Source organism: Ischnura elegans, chromosome X (genome assembly GCF_921293095.1).
Source record: "Ischnura elegans chromosome X, ioIscEleg1.1, whole genome shotgun sequence".
Taxonomy (NCBI): domain Eukaryota; kingdom Metazoa; phylum Arthropoda; class Insecta; order Odonata; family Coenagrionidae; genus Ischnura; species Ischnura elegans.
Genome location: NC_060259.1, coordinates 48,662,252 through 48,685,201, shown reverse-complemented (window position 1 = coordinate 48,685,201; position 22,950 = coordinate 48,662,252). Strand labels below are relative to the sequence as shown.

General features: G+C 35.9%; 1 protein-coding gene across 1 annotated transcript; it reads right to left on the bottom strand.

Annotated features, from left to right (window-relative positions):
• Window positions 1–7,306: 7,306 nt before the first annotated feature.
• On the bottom strand, window positions 7,307–13,751 carry LOC124171501. Its single transcript, XM_046550677.1, has 4 exons — window positions 13,657–13,751; window positions 13,182–13,555; window positions 11,268–11,486; window positions 7,307–8,010 (listed from the first exon to the last, which is right to left on the bottom strand). The coding sequence occupies exons 2-4, from the start codon at window positions 13,497–13,499 to the stop codon at window positions 7,927–7,929; spliced, it is 621 nt and encodes a 206-aa protein (XP_046406633.1). The 5' UTR covers window positions 13,500–13,555; window positions 13,657–13,751; the 3' UTR covers window positions 7,307–7,926.
• Between the last annotated feature and the right edge of the window lie 9,199 nt (window positions 13,752–22,950).

The window sequence follows — 22,950 nt, the reverse complement described above, 5'->3', positions numbered from 1 at the left end:
AACTTCACTACCATACGATAGGCGCATGGTACAAGGGCAGCAATATTACTATTTATATTGCGGTATGTCAGCCGACAAAATAGACCATTGAGTCTATACCCAATATGCCTGATATTATTTGTATCCAATTTTACTGATGATGCAGATATCCTTCGAAACCAAGGTCCCGGAATAGTAGTGCATTATACATACGTTGAATGACTTAAGCAGAGGGACGTACTTTCTAGAAGTTAATACAACGGGGGACTAAAAAGATTGAATTTCTAAACAATTGCAAAACAAAATATTTCAACCCTTCCCTAAGTTATGGCACGAAAACCACTCTCTATTTTTATTTCTTATTTTATCGGCCGATTCTGACGACGTTCATGAAAATCTGGCCCACATTGAATGTGATACGCGGAAAACTGCTGCATTTTGGTGCATGAAGGGTCTAGCAGGTTAAGATGGTGAAAAGTGCCCCCCGATATTTTGAGAAATAAAAAATATACACTTAAAGTGAATTCAAAGTTATGTTTCCCCAAAGTTTCAGGCCTCAACAATGGAAAATAATCCCAGAAAAAATTTAAACAAGAGTTTTAGTTTTTTTTAACCATATCTCCAGTTTTTATTTTTATAAAATCGTTTTCTTGATTTTATATTGTGTATACTATTATGGTCTACCATCTTGATTTTTTTCTAAATTTTTGAACCGAAAACTAAACTTTTACATAAGTTTGAAAATTTCAAAATTAAATTAAATATTTTAGGAAACAATAGACAGGCCGAGAAAAATATGTTGTTGCCCCTATCTTAACGTATCACTCTATTTTTTCAGATTTTTAAAATTGGTGAAATAGGGTCAAAAACACAAATAACTGCTTTGCGCCATTTGCATCTATGCCTTCCAGGAGGATACTTGACTTGATTGTTGAGAGCAACAATTGTTGATCAGTTTCTAATATTATTGATTAAGAATAAACATTACCATAAACAATGCCTATCACACTTAAATTAATCGTAATTATTGTTTACAAACATTCTCTAAGCTTTAATTTCCTAATTTCTGCGCAAATATGACAGAAGTCGTGATGATTGGGATATCGTCTTTTCGAATATTTATAAAGGCCGTTTTACACTGGACAAGTCATTGCGCAGGTTAGTAATAAAACATTGTTGAAATGCGAGAATCCGTGCCTGCAATTAGAGGAAGGTCTATTTTCCCCTCTAGCAGCAGTGAATTCTCTCGTGCGTTGTAAAAATTCACCGCTTTACTCGAAGCAAGTAAAACGGCCTAAGTCACACTAGTAAAGAATTTACGGCTCAAATTATCACTAGGCAAGACCACGTCATTAATTTCCTTAGAAATTCCTTCATAAACTAAGCTGTGTCAAGCAACTTTTTAGGTCCGATTATTCCCTTGCAGTGAATGCCACGCCTAACACATTTTTATCCATATTCTGTCCCCTTGTAGACATAATTGTCCATTAGAACATACATTGGCATTAATGTAATATTCTACTGATGAATTAAAAAACGGTCCATATTTGAAAACCCGAGAAATAGAACGGGTATGCATTTTAAAAATGTATTGATATGTTACAGTAGCTAAGCTTTATCGCAAAATAATTTTAAACAATATCTTAATTGTATAATATCATTCATAGAAGAGAGCAAGTTTTCAATCGAAAAAAACTCTCTATACCTATATATTGTTGCTATAAAAGTTTCATTTTACTATCGTTTGCATTACAATATCTAACCCTGTCAGATATTTACTATGGGAAATCATAATTCTTCGCATTCATCAACTTGGAATTGGAACCCTCTATAACTCAACTTCGAGTGGCATAGGGCAGCGGCCTGGTTTCTTTGGAACACAATAATTGCTCAAATGCCACCGATGCTTCATGAAAACACTCATGGAACATTCATGAAAATTATAACATTCATGGAAACAAGCCTCTCATTTAGCAATTTTCTCCGAATAATTTTCTCTCTCTGTGCTGCACCTGACTCGTGTGTATTATTTTACATTCACCGATTAAAATTAAGCATCAGAGAATGCCTATTGCTGGCATCAACAATGATAAAATGTCATCGCTTCGTCGAAAACTGATCCCCGTAAATTCAGTCATATTTTCGCATTATTAGGGAATTGGATCAAATGCTGTGGATAACTTCATGGTTAATTAGAGTCAGGAGATATGAAAAAATCATTTTCGGCAGACATTGTATTTCTCGAAGCTGGAAGACTAACTTAATCTTAGGTTAGGCACAATATTGGAATTGCTGAGTTCAGGCGCAATGTGCCTAAAAGGAACAGTTGTAAAATAACATAATTAACTCTTATCACGGCTCTGTAGTACACATTTGAACACATTTGAAGTACCATTATTAGTGTAGTCTCACCCATAAATGATATCTTATACCCCTATACACACCGTCATCCTGCCCCAGACCAATCCAGCAAGGTGCGATTTAATCTACTCTCTAGGCTATTAAGTATTATTATATGTAATGTAATTTAGCATGTGAATTCTATATGATTAGGGTTATTTATTTTGCTATATTATATATCCACAAGTGCTTTTATTTCGCTTTATTTCACCATTATTTTGCTTAATTATGCTTAATAATCCGCCACTGACCTGTTGGCATAAATGCGAAAAGCTAGATATAGCGTGCCAAAACAAACAGCTACTCTGAGTATAAAGGATTCTTTGCCACCTATTGGCATGGAGAAGTGAAAAAAACACTTCCGCTGAGCCTGTCAGATCCATTGCGCCCGACGGCCCAAAGCTTAACAGTATGGTTATAAACAATAATTACGGTTTATCTAATTGTGGTAGGTATTGTTTATGTTAATGTTTATTCGTAATCAATAATATTAGAAACTGATCAACAATCGTTGCTCTCAACAATCAAATAAAATATCCTCCTAGAAGGCATAGATGCAAATGGCGCAAAGTAGTTATTTGTTTTTTTGACCCTATTTCACCAATTTTAAAAATCTCAAAAAATTAGGGTTATACTTCAAGATAGGGGCAGCAACATATTCGGCGTGTTTATTGTTTCCTAAAATTTTTAATTTAATTTTGAAAATTTCTAACTTATGTTAAAGTTTAGTTTTTGGTTCAAAAATTTTGAAAAAAATCAGGCTATAATCAACCATAATAGTATGCACCAACCATAATAGTATGCACAATATAAAATAAACTATATATAAATAAAATCAACCATAATAGTATGCACAATATAAAATCAAGAAAACGATTTTATAAAAGTAAAAACTGGATATATGGTTGAAAAACTAAAACTCGTGTTTCAATTTTTTCTGGGATTATTTTCCATTGTTGAGGCCTGAAACTTTGGGGAAACATATAATTTTGGATTCACTTTAAGTGCATGTTTTTTATTTCTCAAAATATCGGGGGGCACTTTCCACCATCTTAACCTGCTAGACCCTTTCAAATCTTATTCATTGAATCGTTCAGATATTTGAGTGAAGTGGTGACGCTGTCCTACCGCCACAGCGGCGTCCGGCTCTCCACATGAAGACTGGTTAAACGATACAGTAACCCGTACGAGGTAATGTCAAAAGGTTGTTTTACACGGGGCATGGAATTTTGCTGTTTAGAACTGCATTAATTTATAAATTGGCGTGGAATTGCGCGAATATATGAATGAAATTAGAACAGGGGTTTTCCACGGCACAATATTGACTGCGTCTTTGCATACACGTCATATTGTGCAAGTAGGTACGTGTGCCGTGTAAAACGGCCTTAAATTTATGAACGCGTGAGTGAACACGGAAATGCACCGTAAATTAAAATAAACACCAATTCAATTTAGGGTTGTCTCAAAGATTAAAAAAAAAACAATTTATACGAGGCACGCAATCGCACTCTTGATGCACGCACGAGAGTTTACTTCAGAATGTAGGTATCGAGTAAAGATGTGAATTAAATGAAAACGTTCGAAATCATTTCATAATAGTGGCAACATATCTTCTACTCAAACTTAAAAATGATTTCACACCCAATTGAGGAAAACATGCAATCTCACATGGCCTCGTATTAAATAATTTGAAAGAGCAAAGAACAGTGCTTAACTGAAAGCATAAAGGATGCGTCCCATTGAAGGAAAACTCAATCCAAATTCAAAACCAGGGTATTAAATGGCCAATTTTTATCTTGAAAAACCGTGAAAGTGCACCCGTCATATTCCTTAGCTGTATTGAATTTTCATCCTCTGAATCATTTCCCTTACTGCGATATTTTGGTGCATAAATTACAAATCTGATTGACTTAGTCTTTCAGATTCTCAGTTTAAAGGAATTCCATTCAGAAAGATAGTTTCTGCATTATTTTACAAAAGTTAAACCAAAGCATAAAGCTTACGTGAAATTCAAATTTTAAAATCAATATTTAACGATGTGGCTACCCTCTCGATTATCCTTTTTTTATCCTGTGATTTCATTTTCTTCGCATAGCCTCCATTACGTCCTGAGATTTACCTTTATATGCATTACCAATCGCTGCGGCGGCGTTGTTCTTCGTTGAAATTCCAGCAGTCGTATTCCCAGATATTATCTTGGTGCTGCATTTTCATATTTTATCCAATTCTTGCTTAGTAGCCAATGGAATTCAGCAATCTACTGCTAAGGGAATTCACCCTTAACTAAATGAGCTTTGAAAACTCCTGTAAACGACACATGTAGTGACAAAAAAGTTTTACGTACTAACAAATATTCAGTGGAGCAATTGAGAATTGCCGACTCAGATTTGAAGTCATCTCATCAAAAGGTTACTCCTGGGTAGTTTGAAATACAAGAAAATAATCCTGAATGAGAATATCACTGTCACAAGTCTGCAAGGAAATGAACATATTTAGCTGAAGAATACCTCCCTCAAAGAAAGGAAATGGCAACGAAGTAATAAGTAAATGATTAATGTGCCATTAATTGAGGGATTTCTATGAAATAAATATATAAACCCTAATTGAAACCATAGTTTCCCCAAATTAGCCACTTCAGACCTCCTGTGCTCTTGTCGCTTTCTGTACCTATCACGCGCACCATTGCAAAATGATCCGCAAATAAATTCGAGTAGCAAATTTTGGAGCTGAATTAGAGCAAATAAAATCTAACAAAGGAAAAGAAATACTCAAAACTTTTCTTCACACTCTGTCACATATAGTATGAAACGTGCGTCATGGGTGAGTTCACATTCACGTGAAGATAACGAAAATAAGGGTGTACAGACAGAATTGCAAAATTTTATGCAGAGAGTCTCAGATAAAACTGTACTCATGAGTTTTTTTTTCAAGTATTGGACTGAAAATATAAATTTACGCTGCTAACTTAGGTCTAGAACGTATATCGTTCCTGTGAGGATCCTAATATTACCACCTCGGGAACAATCTATGAATACATCATACGCCTGAAAACTTTAAAATATAATAATGTTGGAGGCAATTTCTGAGAATAATTTTTCCTCAAGATGCAGTCAAAGCGCTTCATTAACTTGGAGGCAACCATTTGGCTATAACAGCATAAACACCTTTGATACACCATTTCATACTGTACATGTAATAATTTTCCTTATGATTTTCTTTGAAAGAAGCAGTCAGAATTTAAGTAAAGCAATTCATATTTCCGACGGCGCTGCGGCACCATAAAGGATGCTTTGCAGCATGCTGATTCTTTTGCATCACAAAAGGAAACTTACGAGTTAAAGCTGAGCGGCATTTTCAAGGAAACATCGAACGGAAATGATCCAAGTGACGAACTTAGAGGGATACAGCAAATGTAAGCAAAATCTACCGATCTACATCGCCCTTAAAGTAGTCAGAATCAGACTTCAGAGGAGTGTAAAAGTGGCAAATTTATAGGTGAAAGGTATTGGCTTTGAGTTTCAGCTAGTGAGCAAGGAAATAAAGAAACTGGTAAGTAGATTCCGGGATCCTACTATCTGCCTCACAAACACCTGCTGTGCGAGGGTGGGAGAGTACTGCAGTAACTGCGTATTTCATGCAGATATTGGACAATTCAGTATTATGCATATACAGATTTTTAAAGTATGATTTAGCTCATTATAACGCAATGTTGCTTCTGAGTAGCATCAAAAATGTATACATTTCAGTTCTAAGCAGGAAATATTTATGGTACGTGTTATTATGAGCTGTAAATTGTAATGGCGAAATATGTAGCTGCCACAATAGGTAGTTATGATAGAGTACAAAATTTTCACATTTTAAAATTAAAGTCTTAAAATTAAATTTCTCCCAGCTGCAGCTCTGGTTTAGAAAGGGCTAAGTATCCAAATGAATTACTTGCTAGCATGTGAGATAGTTTTGAAGTTCATCAGAGACAGATTCTATTTCATAATTTTTCGGTCTTCATGAAGACTTAGTACCACAAACACAAAAGAATTTTTCAAAAAGATTAAGTTTTATTTTTGGAGAAAATGTATTGGACCGACTAAGGTTATTTTTCCTTTCCTTACACCCTCTCTAAAATGTGCTAATCTAACCAGCAAACACCTTGTAGAAAATAACATGTAGGTATTCTTCATATACTGTATTTACATTCAATCCATTCTTAATTATCTCGCAAATTCCATTTGGTACACCCCCTTTGCAGTACCCTCTCTATCATTGCCAGTTTTTTCGTATCTCACGGGCTTTGTCATACCCCCTTTTGATTCCCATTTCGGTTTTCATTTCTTATTTCAAACGAGAACACAAAATCTTAAACTACGAGAGGCGTGGAAGGCTTATGAGCAGTGTGTTGGGATACTCACCGAAAACTTTTTTTCGGCGAAAAGTTCTGAGTTCTCATCCTAGTTTTAGAATTCAACTCCCCAACATCGTTTCTCTCAATGTAAATTAGCTCAGGGAAAGAAGTTTGACTCTGTGCCATATATTTGTGACACTTACATATCTTTTATATTTTCTGTGGTGAACTCTGTCTAAACTAGAAAATCAAACACATTTGAGATGCAGAACTGAATTTTTCTGAGGGTTGCGCAGAGTTTAAGTTCTCACATTTTAAACTCTATGGCATTTATCGATCAATACGTAAAATTCAATTATTTTTAGATAACTCTAAATAGCTTCAGGTTTATTCTCCAGAAACAAGGGCTGAGGTTCAAAAAAGTTCATTTTCACTCCATGAAATCTAAATTCTGACAATACTTTCACTTAACCGAAGTACGATATGAAAAGTAAGCTTAAATCTGAAGGTTTTAGGAATGAGTTATCAACTAAAAATCATGAGGAAAATATTGTTAGTAACAATTTTTTATTCCATTATTACCCCAAATACAGTGTATGTTAAAAAAATGGCGTTGTGCCTTGCATTTTTTTTTTACCAAATAAAACATTTTCAGCATGGTAAAAACGATTTTTCCCATGTCAATTACTTCTGGGTAAGAATATTATATGAAACAGGTAGAGTTCTGATTCGAAATAATACGTTGCCGAAGCCATAGGTGGTGGTCAAGGGGCTCAAATCCCATCCGCAGGGAATATTAAACTAAAGATATTGTATCAATATCCATTCCATCTCCGGAATACACCCTACTCTCAATGAAAACATTGGAACCTACCCCTTCCGAATGAAACCACATTAAAATGTACTCTATTATAAATTTCCCCGAAATTCGTGGGAGATGCACCCACAAACGCTGAATCAGAATCACTCCCCACTCCAAAAATGCACACATTAAAAATGAACCCTCTCTCCAAAAATAATTTGTTTCCAAACAAGCCCCTCCCCTTTCCCTGGGTAACAACTCTCACTTGGATTTGTCAAATTACAAATACATTATATACTTGGGTTTATCACATAACAAAAATTTGTTCATTCACCCTTGAAGACCATCGTGGATCTCGTGTTTTTCCTTTAGCAGCATCTCCAATTTTTCTTCATAAACCTTGCTTCTAGTTCCACAGCCGATAGAACACTAGTAATGGTACGTTCCCCAGGTATAATAATGCAAGGAAAGCGATGTAGGTTTCTATAATCTGAAAAGAAAAAAATATTTCAATCACAAAAAAGCTGGATTTGGCGAAATCACCGCAAATCGAAATTTCTTTCACTTTATAGCACTAAACAATTGTCTTTTTATTAGTCATTATCCGTATCTCGCATATGCAAAGTATTAAGAGTAGATTTAATTACTATATAAACTGAGGTCATGATGAAGAAATCGGTTTTAATATGTTGATATAATGTGAATGCATTGCCTTCTAGTCCCTTAACCATGTAAAAAGTCAGAACTTCTATTGAAAAACATTTAATTGCGATTTGAATATTTATGCCTGAATTTCCAAGTTTGTTTTTCAACAATATAATCAGTATTTTTCATTGATTGTATCCTATGAGTAAATTATTGGCAGCTAAATTTAAATTCTAACATTTCAGTAGTTATTTCGATGAATCCTCTGATATCATGATGAATGATAATGATATTAAAATTATTATTTTAGTTCTAAATTTGGTAATGGTTAGTAAGTTATGGTGTAGCTATGTTATTTATCATATGAACATACTTTAAACTGTAAAATGGGAATAAATGGTGGGTGAGACAACTTTAAAACCATCATATTTGGATTCAGCAACCTAAAAAACACAAGAATAAGGTATTTTCAGTAAAAATGTTTTTTCATTGCTGGCCTGTGTAATCGGAAGCGTTCGGTACAGAATAGTATGATCCTATGCCGATCCTCTCACCCTCAGAAACCTCGCGTCAATGTTAAGGATAATGGAGAAAAAAGTCGGCAGCAACGATTATTTTGCTAACCAATGAATCGGTCCATAATCTTATGATAATAATCAGTACATAATTGTGTGCTTGTTTAGTATTCGATTATTCACCGATTATCTGCGTAATCGATTATTTAGACCCGATTTTTTTCCTGAATCAATTATGCTTGAATTATATCATATGATAACATTAATCGATTACGTAGTTTTTCCCCATCACTAAGTATCCCGGTTCACGCGATGCGGTCTGGCCTCCTGCCCCGCGCTGCCGCCCAATACTACCGTAGCCGTGCCGTATCTGCGTTGGCACTATCGCAGTTGGTCGCTGACTCGCTCCACCAAATTTCGCCATCATCGCTATCCGCCGCAACGCTATTCAAAAATCGTAAGATAGCGAACTCCGCCTTGTGTGAATGCCAACAACGTAAGTCGGGTGGTAGAGGAACAGGGTGATGCGCTCTCCGATCTAGGAGTTAGAGACAGACCCGGGTGCCAACGAAATTATTTTCTTGGCGGCTACCGCCCCTCTTTCGGCCCTGCAGAGGAGGCACATTCGGCGGGGATCGGGTAAAATTTAACTACGTAATTTCAAGGAGCGGATTCTTTTTATGACGACGCAATCTCTGCGTGATGACGCCACGAAGAAACCCGATTCAATGTCAAATATAAATGAAAGAAAGGCAAAATAAAAAATGTCATTATCGTTAAATATAGTTCACCAAAGGTATTTGGTAATGTTTAAATAACCGTATTCGAGGTCATAGCTCGGAAAGAACACCAATCCCAGGAAGAAACTAAAAGAGAAAGAAGCGTTTCTGTCTTCCGGCAACTGTCGCGTAGGTTGGTGAACTCGCCCGTTTCGCGCCTTCGAGTTCGCGGCGGAAGCGTGCAAAAATTAGCCAGTGGCGGTGGTGTAGCTTGCCCGTGCCCACGTCTAGTTTGAGTCCCTGCCAATAAGCAACGGCGAAGCATTTCAACAGCGCTCAACATTAATTTAAAAATTTTTTCATCAAAAAGGAAATTTGCTGTTTAAATATCATAGAATTTCAATAATCGCGGCTATGTCACATTTATTCTCGTGCATCGCATTCACCGCAAATGAGATTTTCACTTATCACTACTTATGTACCATTGCACAACTCCTATGATACAGTATATGAAATTGTTTGTAATTTCATAGGTAGTCCACTACAACTGTTGACAGGACAATTCTATCTCTGAAGGCATATGGAACAGCGAGGATAATGTAATATATGTACGAATAATATGATTATTTGAACGAATGCTGTATTGCTGAAATTTGATCACAAGTCCGTTAGGATTACGCTATGCATTTCATGAAACCATTGGCTCAGGTCGTTCTGGAATATATACCACCGTCTAATTTTAAAATTATTCTTGCAACTTACTTATGACCTATTAAGTTTAAAATTAGCAAATTCGAGAAAAATTGCAGCAAAAATTTTCAAAACGTTTGACGAGTATGTGGATTAGTTTTCCAAAGCAAATTAAAGCGTACAAATTAAGAAATAATTCTTTTACACTCCAAATGAATAAAATCAGAAAAAAATATTAAAAATACCCTAATATTACCTATTAAATGACACACAATACTAAGTTCAATTAATAAATTAGAGGAATTAAGAACTATGGCGATTCGTGGAAATTACACTCAAATATAAATATTTCATCATCGATTAGACAAATAGATTTAAACATATGAGTGCTTAAAGATTTCCTTTGTCCTCCATAAATAAAAATAGTACAATTCTAGATAGTATACCTCTTATAATATCGAATACAGCTAAATATATATAATGACTAAACTAAGCATTAATATCAATAAACCTTCATGAGCAATGAAAGTAAAACATCTGTATAATGCCGTCATAGTTGCCACCATGAAGTAAAATATCTGTACATGATCAGTTTCAACATATGAATGCAAGGCATGGAAAATGTTTTGACTCGACGTATACCGAAATTCATTGAAAACGTGACAATGAGACAGTAACTCCCGAGAGATATTGTAATAATATATACGCAAACTCAAAGGAGGCATTAAATTGTTAGCCTATGTGGTGGTTAATGAAACTGCCAATTATCTGATGGAGTCAAGCATTGAATTGTTGTTTGATTACCTTTAAAAGTGGTAATAAGGTACTTGAACAGCTGCATTTAGGAGAGGGGGCAGAATACGTGGAGACAGTGGCGTAACTGTGAGGGATGAGGGAATAGATCCTCCCCAAAGCCTCATAAAATTTTATAGCATTCTAATGTTTTCCCTACTGCGGTGTTTTCCCTCAGAATTGCGAGTGAAACCCAAATTTTAAATGCTAAAATGGTGTAGAATGTATTTCCAGGCATGTCAGTTCTCCACAATTTTCTATGTGACTGCTTACGTCCACAATTTTCTCCTTGCCTAGAGGGGTGGGAGTGGGGGCACGCTACTGCATGGAGGATTTTAGTGTCCAAAGGAGGGTAAGGAGAAGTATTAATATCTCCGCAAGGTTACCGTTTGTCGCGCGGTCTTTTTGGCTGGCTTTGGTCCTTGGTCTGCGTTGCGGGACAGTTGGGTGTCCTTCGTCTTCTCATTCGAGTGGTCGCTGCCCAGGTCGGATGTAGTGACTTCCTCGTTGCGATTGCCCATGCTGCCGGGATCAGATTTGCCTTCATTGGCTCCACCTTTGCGATTGCTGCTGGGTTTATCCATTTTCTGCTCGTCATTCATATCCTAAAAGCCAATAGATATAAATTTATTTGATTTCTTGGATAATCTGCATCTTGGGACTTCTGCATTATAAAACAACAGTGTCAATTTAAAAGAAAACAAAACTTTTTAACCTACGATATCCTCACTTTTCGACACCCAAACCCCATCCTCCGTTTTACACACTGTCTTTTAGCACTAAGACGTACATTAGAAAGCACTTTAAGACATATGATACACTTGATGTGTCTTTAAACTGAGCTAAGGATTACCTGCTATATTTATACTTAAAAAAGGTTGCAAAACGCTGCATGTAGTTTAAATATTTTCACAAAAAATTATAAGTAGTAAATATATTAGTCTGATAATCCTCTAGACTAGCAATGGCTTTCAACCATTATTTCCCAATTCAAAAAAAGTTCTTTCATTAACGGTGATATCTATGCCGTATGAATGGAACTTCGAGTATGAATACTCCTGTAAATTGTAAAACGAATTGTAGGATGTCTTAGAAAGGAATACAAAATTCCTAGTTATTTTTCCACATTAAAAAAAAAATTCAATTCCTGTTAAGTAACCTATATTGAGTTAACGTTAATAAATTTCCAAGCAATGTTTACAGAGCCAAAATCAGGAGAATCACAAGCTTAGAGCACTCTTCCCCATATTTCATGCAACCATGTTTTTAACCTGATTGCTGCCAAAACTATCCTTATTTTTAATTGCATGCACGTTTTCTAAATTATTTTAAAAATAGCTCACGCGGAGAAATATTCCGCTGTGCTTGATAGCCAACGTGAAATCCATCAACAAGCAAATACTAAATTCTGAACTTAGCACTGACCTAATTTATGATTAGCTAATAATCGACAGGAAAAAAATTTACATTTAAATATTTTGCTATAAGTACAAGCCAGGAAATTATTTACATTTTTAGTAGTGAAGTAATTCTGGAAGTCATATCGCAATTGGATTTTTTCTATGGGTAGCAGTGACTTTGCCTGGATTGAATCAACCCAATCTCACGAAGCAGTGGCGTAGCGAGGGTTATCGGGGGTCCGGACCCCCGCCCCGGAATATATAAACACAATTACTTTCCTTCGTAAAAGAAAAAAATTGAAAATTCATGAATTTACAATAGATTTATTTGACAAATTAACCTATCAAATCGTTTCAGCCTCGATTTTGTGGAATTCCGATACATCCATGATAAAATTACGCAAATGGTCATTTCCACACTTTTAACACAAAACTCAACAACCGACCACAGTTTTAGCACATTGTGTCATTTTTAGTACGTGAAGGTTGAAAATGACTCAGTGTGTTGAAACGTGGTCGGTTGTTGGGTTTTTTTGCAATAAAAGTGTGGAAATTGCCATTTGTGCTATTTTATCACGAATTGAAAAATGAAGTTTTTTCGATTATGAAATGTGTTAAAATTAGTAAAAACTCTCGTCTGAGTGTCCTTATTTTCAAAAATGTCCCCCGGTTTAGGACCTACCGAAAACAATTCATGGCTACCTCAGTATTACGAATCATTTGTAGTTTTATACATCAGTATTGCCAGACCTGCATGGAAAAACTGATTAATACACCCTTCATCAAGACCGAGGATATACACACACAAATCACACACGTAAATCACATACGTAAATCCTTGTGTTTAGAAATTAAACTGGTAATCACTCTCAATAGAATCTATATTTTCACTGAGCATACCTTCTCGTGGTCACCCTCTTGGGAAAGTGGCGTTGAGGCGATGGATGTGCTTGCACTGCCTCTTGCACCGGGAGAAATGTGGTCTAATCCGGCGTCTTGTATTATGTCGCCCGTCGTGATCTCCATAACTTCCGCTCCTCCCACGCTATTCTCGCCACCACCGATTCCCTGCTCCTTCACAACGTCTAGTGCGTTGTGATCGTTTATCTCGGTGGCACTCACCAATTTATCCAACGGAGGGGGATAATTCTCATCATAGCCCATGTTAACAATCAAGTAAGACACCGCAATGGCGAAAAGGAGAAGGTGAAAATTCATCGTTGGGTAATTCCCTTTCCAATGGCGGTTCGCGCAGCTGTTTAAGAAAACGAAACCTTAAGAAAACAAAAGGAAAAGTTTTAATGAGTAAAAAATTAACAATTTTGATAAATTACCGCTGAAAAGTAATTAAGCACATAGCTTTGTGTGTACTTACTTAGGAAACGGTCGATGGAAACGCTTATTAATTTCACTCGCGAGGAGTACGAGGTTAACTACCTGTTGTACACCGTGCAGATCTGCTTCCTATGAAGTCACGGCACCAACTACTGCGCGCTATGCATGCGTACCCTATGCGCGACCTCCGATTCGTGGTTGCCTCCCTCCTACCCCCTCCCTAATTTGTATCTCCGACAATGAGCTGTGAAGAAGGAATTTGGAAGTAACGCAAAATGTGTGACTTATCATTTCTTCAAAAGGCCACATGGACCACCCGTCAAAGATGCTAGCCTCGCAATTCCTTTGTCTAATCAGATGACGATGGCTCAGCGGCGATGGTATGATTTTTTTCTGAGGAATGCGTAGCTATGTCTAATTTGTTCTCTCTCCGAAAATATGCTGTGCTCGCAAGTTATGGCTGTGAGCATTAGCATTAGCTGCTGAATTACTGCCAAGATAAATCATTTCTTACGTCCGTATGTCACGGCTACTGAGAATAACTCGTCTATTGTACTGACTGTCTATTGTTTTGGATTGTGAAGCTATATAAATTCATGATTTCTTTACTGGACGGCATCATAATTCCGAGTAATGGCATATTAAACGATACCGTAATATATACGTATCCATTAGATGTTTTAAATTTGGCTCAAAGTTTATCGCATTTAATTCAAATAATATCCTTTCATATATAATTCGTTGTATCGGGCGTGACTTCATGGAATCGACTTGAGACAATGGAATGGAAAAAAAACTTTATGATTCCACTCAAAGTTGATGCTTTCAAAGCACGTAAAAACCTAGGCAGTACGACCTGAAATTTATGTAGAATTTTAAAGTTTTTCACATTTTATTATTCTTTCGTTTCCCTGTCAGGTGTTTTGCAAACTACGTTCTTGACGTCATTAGGAAGTACTAGATTCTACAGAGCCACCATTTCTTGGGGCTGCATAAGGCGTGGTTTCTCTTACCAAGCGGCGTATACTTTGAGCATGCCGTTGGTGTGAGAAATGCCGTCCAGATTACATGGAATTATGGCGAGAAGATCAATTAGTAATATCTTATAATACAGCTAATGATTTTTGCTGTTTCGGACGGTTTTCTCTCGATGCTGTAGGCATGTAAATATATACTGAGACTTATTAGATATTCTTTTAACAAGCCGGCAAGTAAAAAAGACTTTTCCCGTGTAAACTGTAGTGTTAAAATTAGTAACCTCTTTTATAATTTAAAGTTTAGTAAAGAGGCTTTAAATATTCTGCATTCTCTTTGCTGTCATGTCCCTCTTCATGATCAAAATATTTTATTTATATGCAATATAAGTTGACGTTAGAAGTCTCAGCTATCCTCTCCCACTATGACTAAAAGGTGTCATAATACCCAGTGTCTCCATCGTCTATGTTAATTCAAATTGGAAAGAGGATGCTCAATCATATGCACAATTTTGGCAAATCTATCTCAACACCTGAACGCCTTCCGGTGTAATGCGTCTTCCACAAAAACTTCACTCGGTCGAAATGCTGATTAGGTCACCCTTTAATGCAAATAACCGGCAAGACACAAAATTGCTTATTTTAAATAAAAACTCAGCCTCCGAAATCTTATCAAGTGGTAAAGTATTAAATAACAGAAAGTACAATGAACTCTCACAGCAGAAATTTTTAAATTAAATTTCGCATAAAAAGTGTTTTATACTTTCGAGGAAAATTCTCTCTTAATTCTGAAAGCAATAGTTTCACTTTCTTTTTTTTGTATTCATGAGGGCATAATTTACATATAGAATTTGCAAAGCAGGAGTTATTTTCGTAAGTGTTTCTGCACTTCAGGTACTGACGACTCCGCACTTTTCTTGACCAGATATAACGTATTTATACGTGTTCAATGACTGACGTATGTAAATATATGCGTAAATATGTGACGATATAATGAAAAAATATATTTCTGATGATATACGGAACCACTGAGAACCCGTTGACATTGCTTTGGTGTTTTTTGCCACTTATGTGGCGTATGATTAAGATTCTCGCCTTTGACCACGATTATGAACACATATGCAAATAAATTTTCTACTGCATTCGAATGAAAATATTGTAATACGCGATGAATTATGGATGCCATAATTAGGGGTATTTCATGTTCTAAAGCCTGAATAATGATATAGATATTTATAAGAATAGATATTTAACTGGAGTCATTATTATTACTACTCATCTTAGTCTTTTTGCTACTAAGTGAAGTACTTGATAAATGCGCGAATGCAAAATTGAAGACTTTGATATTATGCTGAAAATGATACTGATGATGAATTGAGGATAATTGTCTATAAAACAGTTTTTCTTACTTCCATATCGTCTTGCTAAATATTTTACCTATTCTTTCAGTTATGATGTTTTGTTGTTCAGAATTTTTTATGTAAACCTCCAGTGCTAGCATTACTTCATCTGGGTATTTAATTTTTCCATGTCCAACCCGTGTTGGGTATTTGATTTAGCACTGAGCCCGATTTCAATTTTTGCTGTAGGAAGATTATGCACCAATATTTCATTTTTATGCATTATGTATAAAAATTTTTTCAAATCAAGGGGCAAAATAGGCAACCGCACATTACAAAAATAAATTTTTAAATCTTTCCTCTTCAATGATAAAACAAAATTTTCAACAATGATTAAAATAGTTAATTTATACTAAAAACACTTTTCATTTTACCATCAAATAAAAACTACAAAAAAATGAAATTTTTTTAAGCAAACAAGAAGAGATATGAAATTATAAATAAATGGTATGGTAAATCATAAGCATTATTTTAAAATGATGTCCATCTATTATTCTAGTGCACCTATCTCACAAAAGAACATTTATTTAAAAATCAATTAATGTGTATTTTCAGAAATCATTTTGAACGTGATAAAATCTGAAGCATGGAGCAGGACACAGACCAACAGAACAATCGGCCCACCAATACTTTGTTTCCTTCCTTTTCCCCTCTTCGAAGCACTCAACACATCTTTTTGTGGGGAACTTTTTGGTTGCTGGGGGCAGTATCAGGAAAATGTCTCTCGGTAAGGTGGGAAGGCTTAGGGGATTTAGATGGCCTTCCATGGAGTACTTGGGCATCGACTCCATACTTTGAAATCAGTATTACAGCAAGAGAGATTAGAAAATCTTTTCGACTCTATTTCCCCTCGCCCTTTTTCACATAATTACGTAATCACATAAATCTCGTGAGCATTCAGCGTTGCCGTGTCCATCAAGTGCCGAAATATTTTTTGATAGTATTTTTTGGTCGATTTCTGCCACTTTTGTATATGTTCATGAGTCCATCGCTTCTATCAACACCACCCAACCCACTCATATTTTTATTGTAATTTTGTACCATAGTTGGTTTCACCACTTTTTCCCCCATTTTTCCGTTTAGCCCGTTTCAGTTCCATGAAAAGTGTTCACCACTATCACTCTTCTCTCTCTCATACTTACATCTCTTTTATCCTTCCACTTCATCACCATCTGTTTCCCACGATTTCTCCTTTCCTCAACTTGGCAAATTTTAGAGATTTAGGAAATTCCTTCCTATTTGACAGCATCGTCCCAACCACATCCGTTCTATTCTCGAATAACTTGTCCACTAGTCTAGGGCTAGTGTACCAATTGTCTAAATATATAGTGTTCCCCTTACCTAGAAAATAATCTGCTAAATCATGTACGATCCTGGAAGTGACATTTTCTCCTTTATATTTGTCGGAATGCATTGTGTCCTTTCCCGTATAAATAAAAAAATTCCATGTGTAGCCCGACTCACTTTCGCATAGCACCAAAAATTTCATAGCAAATTTACTCCGCTTTGATGGAATGTACTGCTTCCAAGAGAGCATACCCTTTCACATCAGAAAGGATTCATCAACAACAATAGACTGATTGGGCGAGTAAATAGATGAAAATTTATTTTTCAAATACTGAAGCACTGGCTCAATTGAAAAAAATTCTATTGCTGACGTCAGCATTGAAAGTTTTGTTATCCACAAAATCTAAAAGTTTCAGGAGAAGGAGGGCTTTTTCCACTAAAAAAAGTTAGAAAAAAGGGACTAGCTATGCTTTCTCTTTTACTAAAATACATCGCATAATCGGGTTTCAGTACAATACTCTGAATGATTAAAACTCCTAGCAACACTCTTATTTCATTGCAGTTGTCTCAACCGAACTCCGTTCCCTAGATCGCGCCTTCAAGTTAACATTTGCCTCAAGGGCTTGCTGAGCATAAATATTTGTCTGCTCCATTATCATGGTGTACAGATTCTCATCCACAAATAATTCATCGCATTTTAGGATGCCATCCCCAACCTCAACATCCATATTCAATCCAGATTTAGTTGAGAAACTGAACTTCTCTCGCACTTCCTATCGTGCACTCCAAACATAAGGATACCAAGGGTGATTGGTAGGTAACCTTCTCCTCCAGAAGGTCGTCGTCTTCATCACTCTCGCTATCACTTACATCAGTGTTGACGTATTCGTCATCCAGATACTCAGACGCACTTTCATCTTCGCTCTTTTCTGAAATGTGAGGCATTTCTTCTGGACTAGGTTCAGATCGTTTTATTTTACTCGATGAAACCATATTAGAGAGCGTGAGCAAACATGATAGACATTATTCCTAATCCAAAAGCGAGAGCACTTAAAAACATTTATAAAAAATTCACTTGTCATTCACGCTATAAATCCCCAAAACCGGGAAAAAACCTTCCACTCCAATGCTCAAAGATAAACCGAGGACAACTTAGGTAGCTAAAGATATCCAAATTAGTTACCCTGCTCACAAAAAATAACTGAGCAGACCACCATCTGCAAAGGATTACAAGGGTAGAGAAACAATAATTCCTTTCGAAAAAAAAACACGCTGCTAAGTACAGGAGAGTACGCAATAAAAGGAGTCTTTCTTGTGGCTCAAGCCATCGAGATAGAATACAATTTCCCTTGCCAAGAATTATGACCGAAGTGGCAAGGAGCGTTTGCAAATAGCAATGACTTCAATAAAATACATGCAGGAGAGTGAAAATAATAGATACATTTGTATGAAAATCGGAGAAAATAAAGGTATAAAAATACGTCAAGGGGATATTAGAATGCAACCCGCAATTCAGTGACAGGGGTACGCTACGAGACGTATAAGTACATAAAAAAATGTCTGAAGTATCATCTACCGGGCAGAAAGTGATCTCAATGGAGCCATCTACGAGTTGCAGTAGGTCTGTGACGGAATATCACAGCATATCCATTGCAAATGAACATTAAGTCGGCGTGGCATATATATACGGCATACCCAGATGAGTGGTTAACAGCTTCCAAATAAGTACATGGCAGAGTAATACAAAACTCATGGGTAGAGAGCGGAATGGGAGTCTTTCGACTTTTGTTGCAGTGGGACCTTTATGCTTTTTATTATAAATCCTCAACAATTTAATCAAAAAAAGTTTAGAACTATTGAAAAAGACCTTTAGGCCTTTTTCGGAAAAATCATATTTTTCCGGCAAAAAAGATGTTTCTGGGTCTTTCCATCTCATCTTGATACATTAGTTAATACCTGATGCATCCGCTGACCCAATCGCTCCATGCAAAATGGCCCTATACGTGGTCCTATGCGGGTACAATTCCGAGAAAATGGACGGAAAAGGTTGAGAAGGATGACAAAGGAAGATATTTCAATGGACTCAATATCATCCCAAATCTCATGCGTAAGAAGCTATTCTACTATCGGAGAATTCTCTGTGTATTTTTTCAAGTAACAATTTCCTGACATTGTAAATATTCCGAAACGCATACGAATTCGATGTTTCTCCAACAATAAGGCTGAACGGGAATTTTATTGCGCTGAAATAACTTCTAGTGAAATTTCTCTTGGTACTCATCAGACGTCCACCATCTAAATCTCTCAAAAGGATCTTATACAAAAAGACGATCTTTAGAATATGTTTGAATACAATATATCATTATTCTAGATTTCTTTTTGCACTATTACTTTCTACACCGGAAACCCATTCATAGTGTTTACCACAACAATACGTTCTACTTCATTATTATGCTTTAATTTTGAGCAAAATGAGATGCGAAAAATCTTATCCCCTCAGAAATTGTCTTCCTACATCGAAAAAAAAATAATCTTTTGCTCTGTATGGATACAAGATTCCTGAGCTCCCTGGTATTTTATGGACAAAAAACTTGTATTTCCTAGCCTCTTTCACGAACTACTTAATTCCACTGCATGCAAATTTTGAACGGTAAAAGTCAGGAGCGTGCATAAATCTTCAACAATTACATACATTATGGAAAAGCAAAAGACTTCAACAAGCCTAAATCTGGCCAACATTGCGATGTTTTTTTTATTCGTGCATCATGACATAAATATTCCCAGACCCCAAGAACGAAATGCTGTTACGTTGCCATAATAGCCCAGGTCTATCATGGATGCATTTGGTTTAAGACTTGGCGTACGAAGATCGCTGCTGATCACACTGCTCTTACTTAACTAAATATAGCGAACTTTGGTTTTTTCTCAAAACCCCTTATGCTAACTCAGTCTAGTCACATGAATCCAGATTTTAACGCTGCAGTGACAATGCAGACTCTGTAAAAAATATCCTTATAATACGTTAATTATTTATTTTAAAACTCCTCTCTTGAATTTAACTTAATATGAGGGAAATTATTTTCCTAAGATTAAAATCAGTTTTATTATTTTTATTTTATATTTTTCGTTGCCATAAATATTTATAGGCAGCGGCATCCCAATGGTGTCTGATTTCTGATTCAAATCAAAAGATATATGTTGTGAAGGTCATAATGAAGTATTTTCTTCTTTATCACATTCGGCAGTTTGTATTTGGTGATTATAGCAAAATTCTATAAAGGAATCGAATAATTATCAAGCTACCACTACTAATGGCTTGCGAATGGTTTTTACAGATTTTTGAAGGGTACACCAGCACATTGAAAATTTTTTGTCTATGAACTCAGCGCTCAGTTTTTTTCCACTCCAGTGGTTACTGGAGTGGAAAAAAACTTTTATTGTTTTCTGGATAAAATTTTCTACTAGCCTGTCTTTTTTGTCAATGCTTTCTTTAGTGCCTACATACACTATACTAAATTGAATGGAATGAAAGAAAAATGGGGAATGCTCCAAGACTGGTAGGCTAACATCTATTGCGGTACGCCATGCGAATGGAATTGGAAGCGCAATTCCCGTGTTACGCGTAGGGCGCCTGAAAATAGTTAGGGAGGCAGTGATCCGGCCTTTTCTTATGAGAGCCGAAAGATGAAATCCCTATTAAAAAATACTTCTTCATTATGACTGTTTTGAGGCTTTAATTTAACTAACATAAACAACAATTATTAACTTTATTAGAGAACATTTTATTACACAGGTATAAATATTATTACATACGTAACATAGGTATTCCGAAAAAAATTCTCCCCGCAGGGGATTATTGCTGGTAGAATATATGAAGTTATATTATTTTGGCGTTGAAAGGAAATATTTATATGCTCCCATTCGATACTTCTTGGTCCGGCGTCCTTCAAATTTCACTAGCCCTAGAGGCCGGTCATTTTAAAATGTTTATAGGGAAGGTACAAATGTACAAATTAACTCGCACAGTATGAGAAATAATGCATCTTTTTAAATTCACATTTTCATTAAAAACATGTACGTTTAATTTTTTTGCAAGAGAAAGAACTTGGTCCAAATGGTCAAAAATAATTCCGTGAAGGAGAATCACTAAACACAATGCAAAAAACGCAAAAATACGTGACAACACCGCTATGGCTGTATGTGGAAACACGTACTTTTACGTGAGCGGACCATAATGTGCTAAGTTATTTTACCAAACGAAATACTGGTCCAAGGATAAAGAGAACGTTTTGACATAAAAGTTGAAATTTCGGAAAGCTTTTACACAAAAAAATTCGGTGCTAAAATGTTTTTCCCTGATTATTTATTTGCATACAATTAGCATAAATATTAACTATTAACAAATTATGCTCCGCTCACGTAAAAGTACGTGTTTCCACATACAGCCTTAGTGGTGTTGCCACGTATTTTTACGTTTTTGCATTGTGATTAGTGATTCCACTTCATGGAATTGTTTAAGACCATTTGAACCAAGTTCTTTCTCTTGAAAAAAAAAATTAAAAGTACATGTTTTTAATGAAAATGTGAATATAAAAACGTGTATAAGTTCTCAAGTTGTGTGAGGTAATCTGTACATTTGTAGCTTCCCCGTAAACATTTATAATATGACCAGCCTCTAGGGCTAGGTAAATGAGGACGCCGGACCAAGAAGTATCAAATGAGAGCATATAAATATTTCCTTTCAACGCCAAAATAATTTAACTCCTTATATTTTACCTGCAATAATCCCTTGCGGGGAGAATTTTTTTCGGAATACCTTTCAGGAAAGCAAAACGATAAAAATACCGAGGTTAAAATTACAACCTACTTATTTCTTCATTTGAGTTTGTCAAATGTTTACATAAACAGCTCATAATTTGTGTGGCCATCTGAAGGGGAGTGAAATGCACTCCTACGCATTTGTTAGCTAAAGTCGATTTATTCAGAACTGTCAATATTCAAATGAAGCTCAAGGAATAAGTCGAGATAGGAAAAAACATTTGTCATTCCGTTGAGAAAACTTTTTGTTTTGGAAAAATTCTACCATATTTATTATTTCTGGTATTATTATCTCAACTACAGAGGAATATACGATCTACTGTAATACAATTTCAGTGGAGGTGCTTCATAGATGGTGACCGGAAAAGGCCGCAGGATAGCGAGTTTGAAAATAAAACGAAAAAGTAATGCACAGAAGACGATCTCTAACATTTCCTGTTGTAACATTTTAGAGATAGTAAAAATATGACGGAAAAGAGAAGGAAAAATAAATGAATATCAAGTTTACGGGGTCACCTTCTACCATTCTTCGGAATGGTACTTCAAGATCGATCGTCAGGGTGGTAAAAACGTAGTCGAAGTCGCTTCCATGCTGAAGAGGCACCGTACAACAGTATTGTAAGTACGTCAGTTCGGGCTGATCAGGGTATGTAGGCAATCTGTCCTTGATCAGCACGCGAGTGGACGCAGGAAACCACGGACTACGCGGATATTAACAGATGAATTCTTACTATTTGCAAGAATGAATTCTTGGTTCAAAGAGTCCGTGAGAAGCAAATAAAAGTTGAATGAATGAACTTATTTCAAATGTTCTCTAATACAGTTAATAATTGTTATTTATGTTTATTATATTAA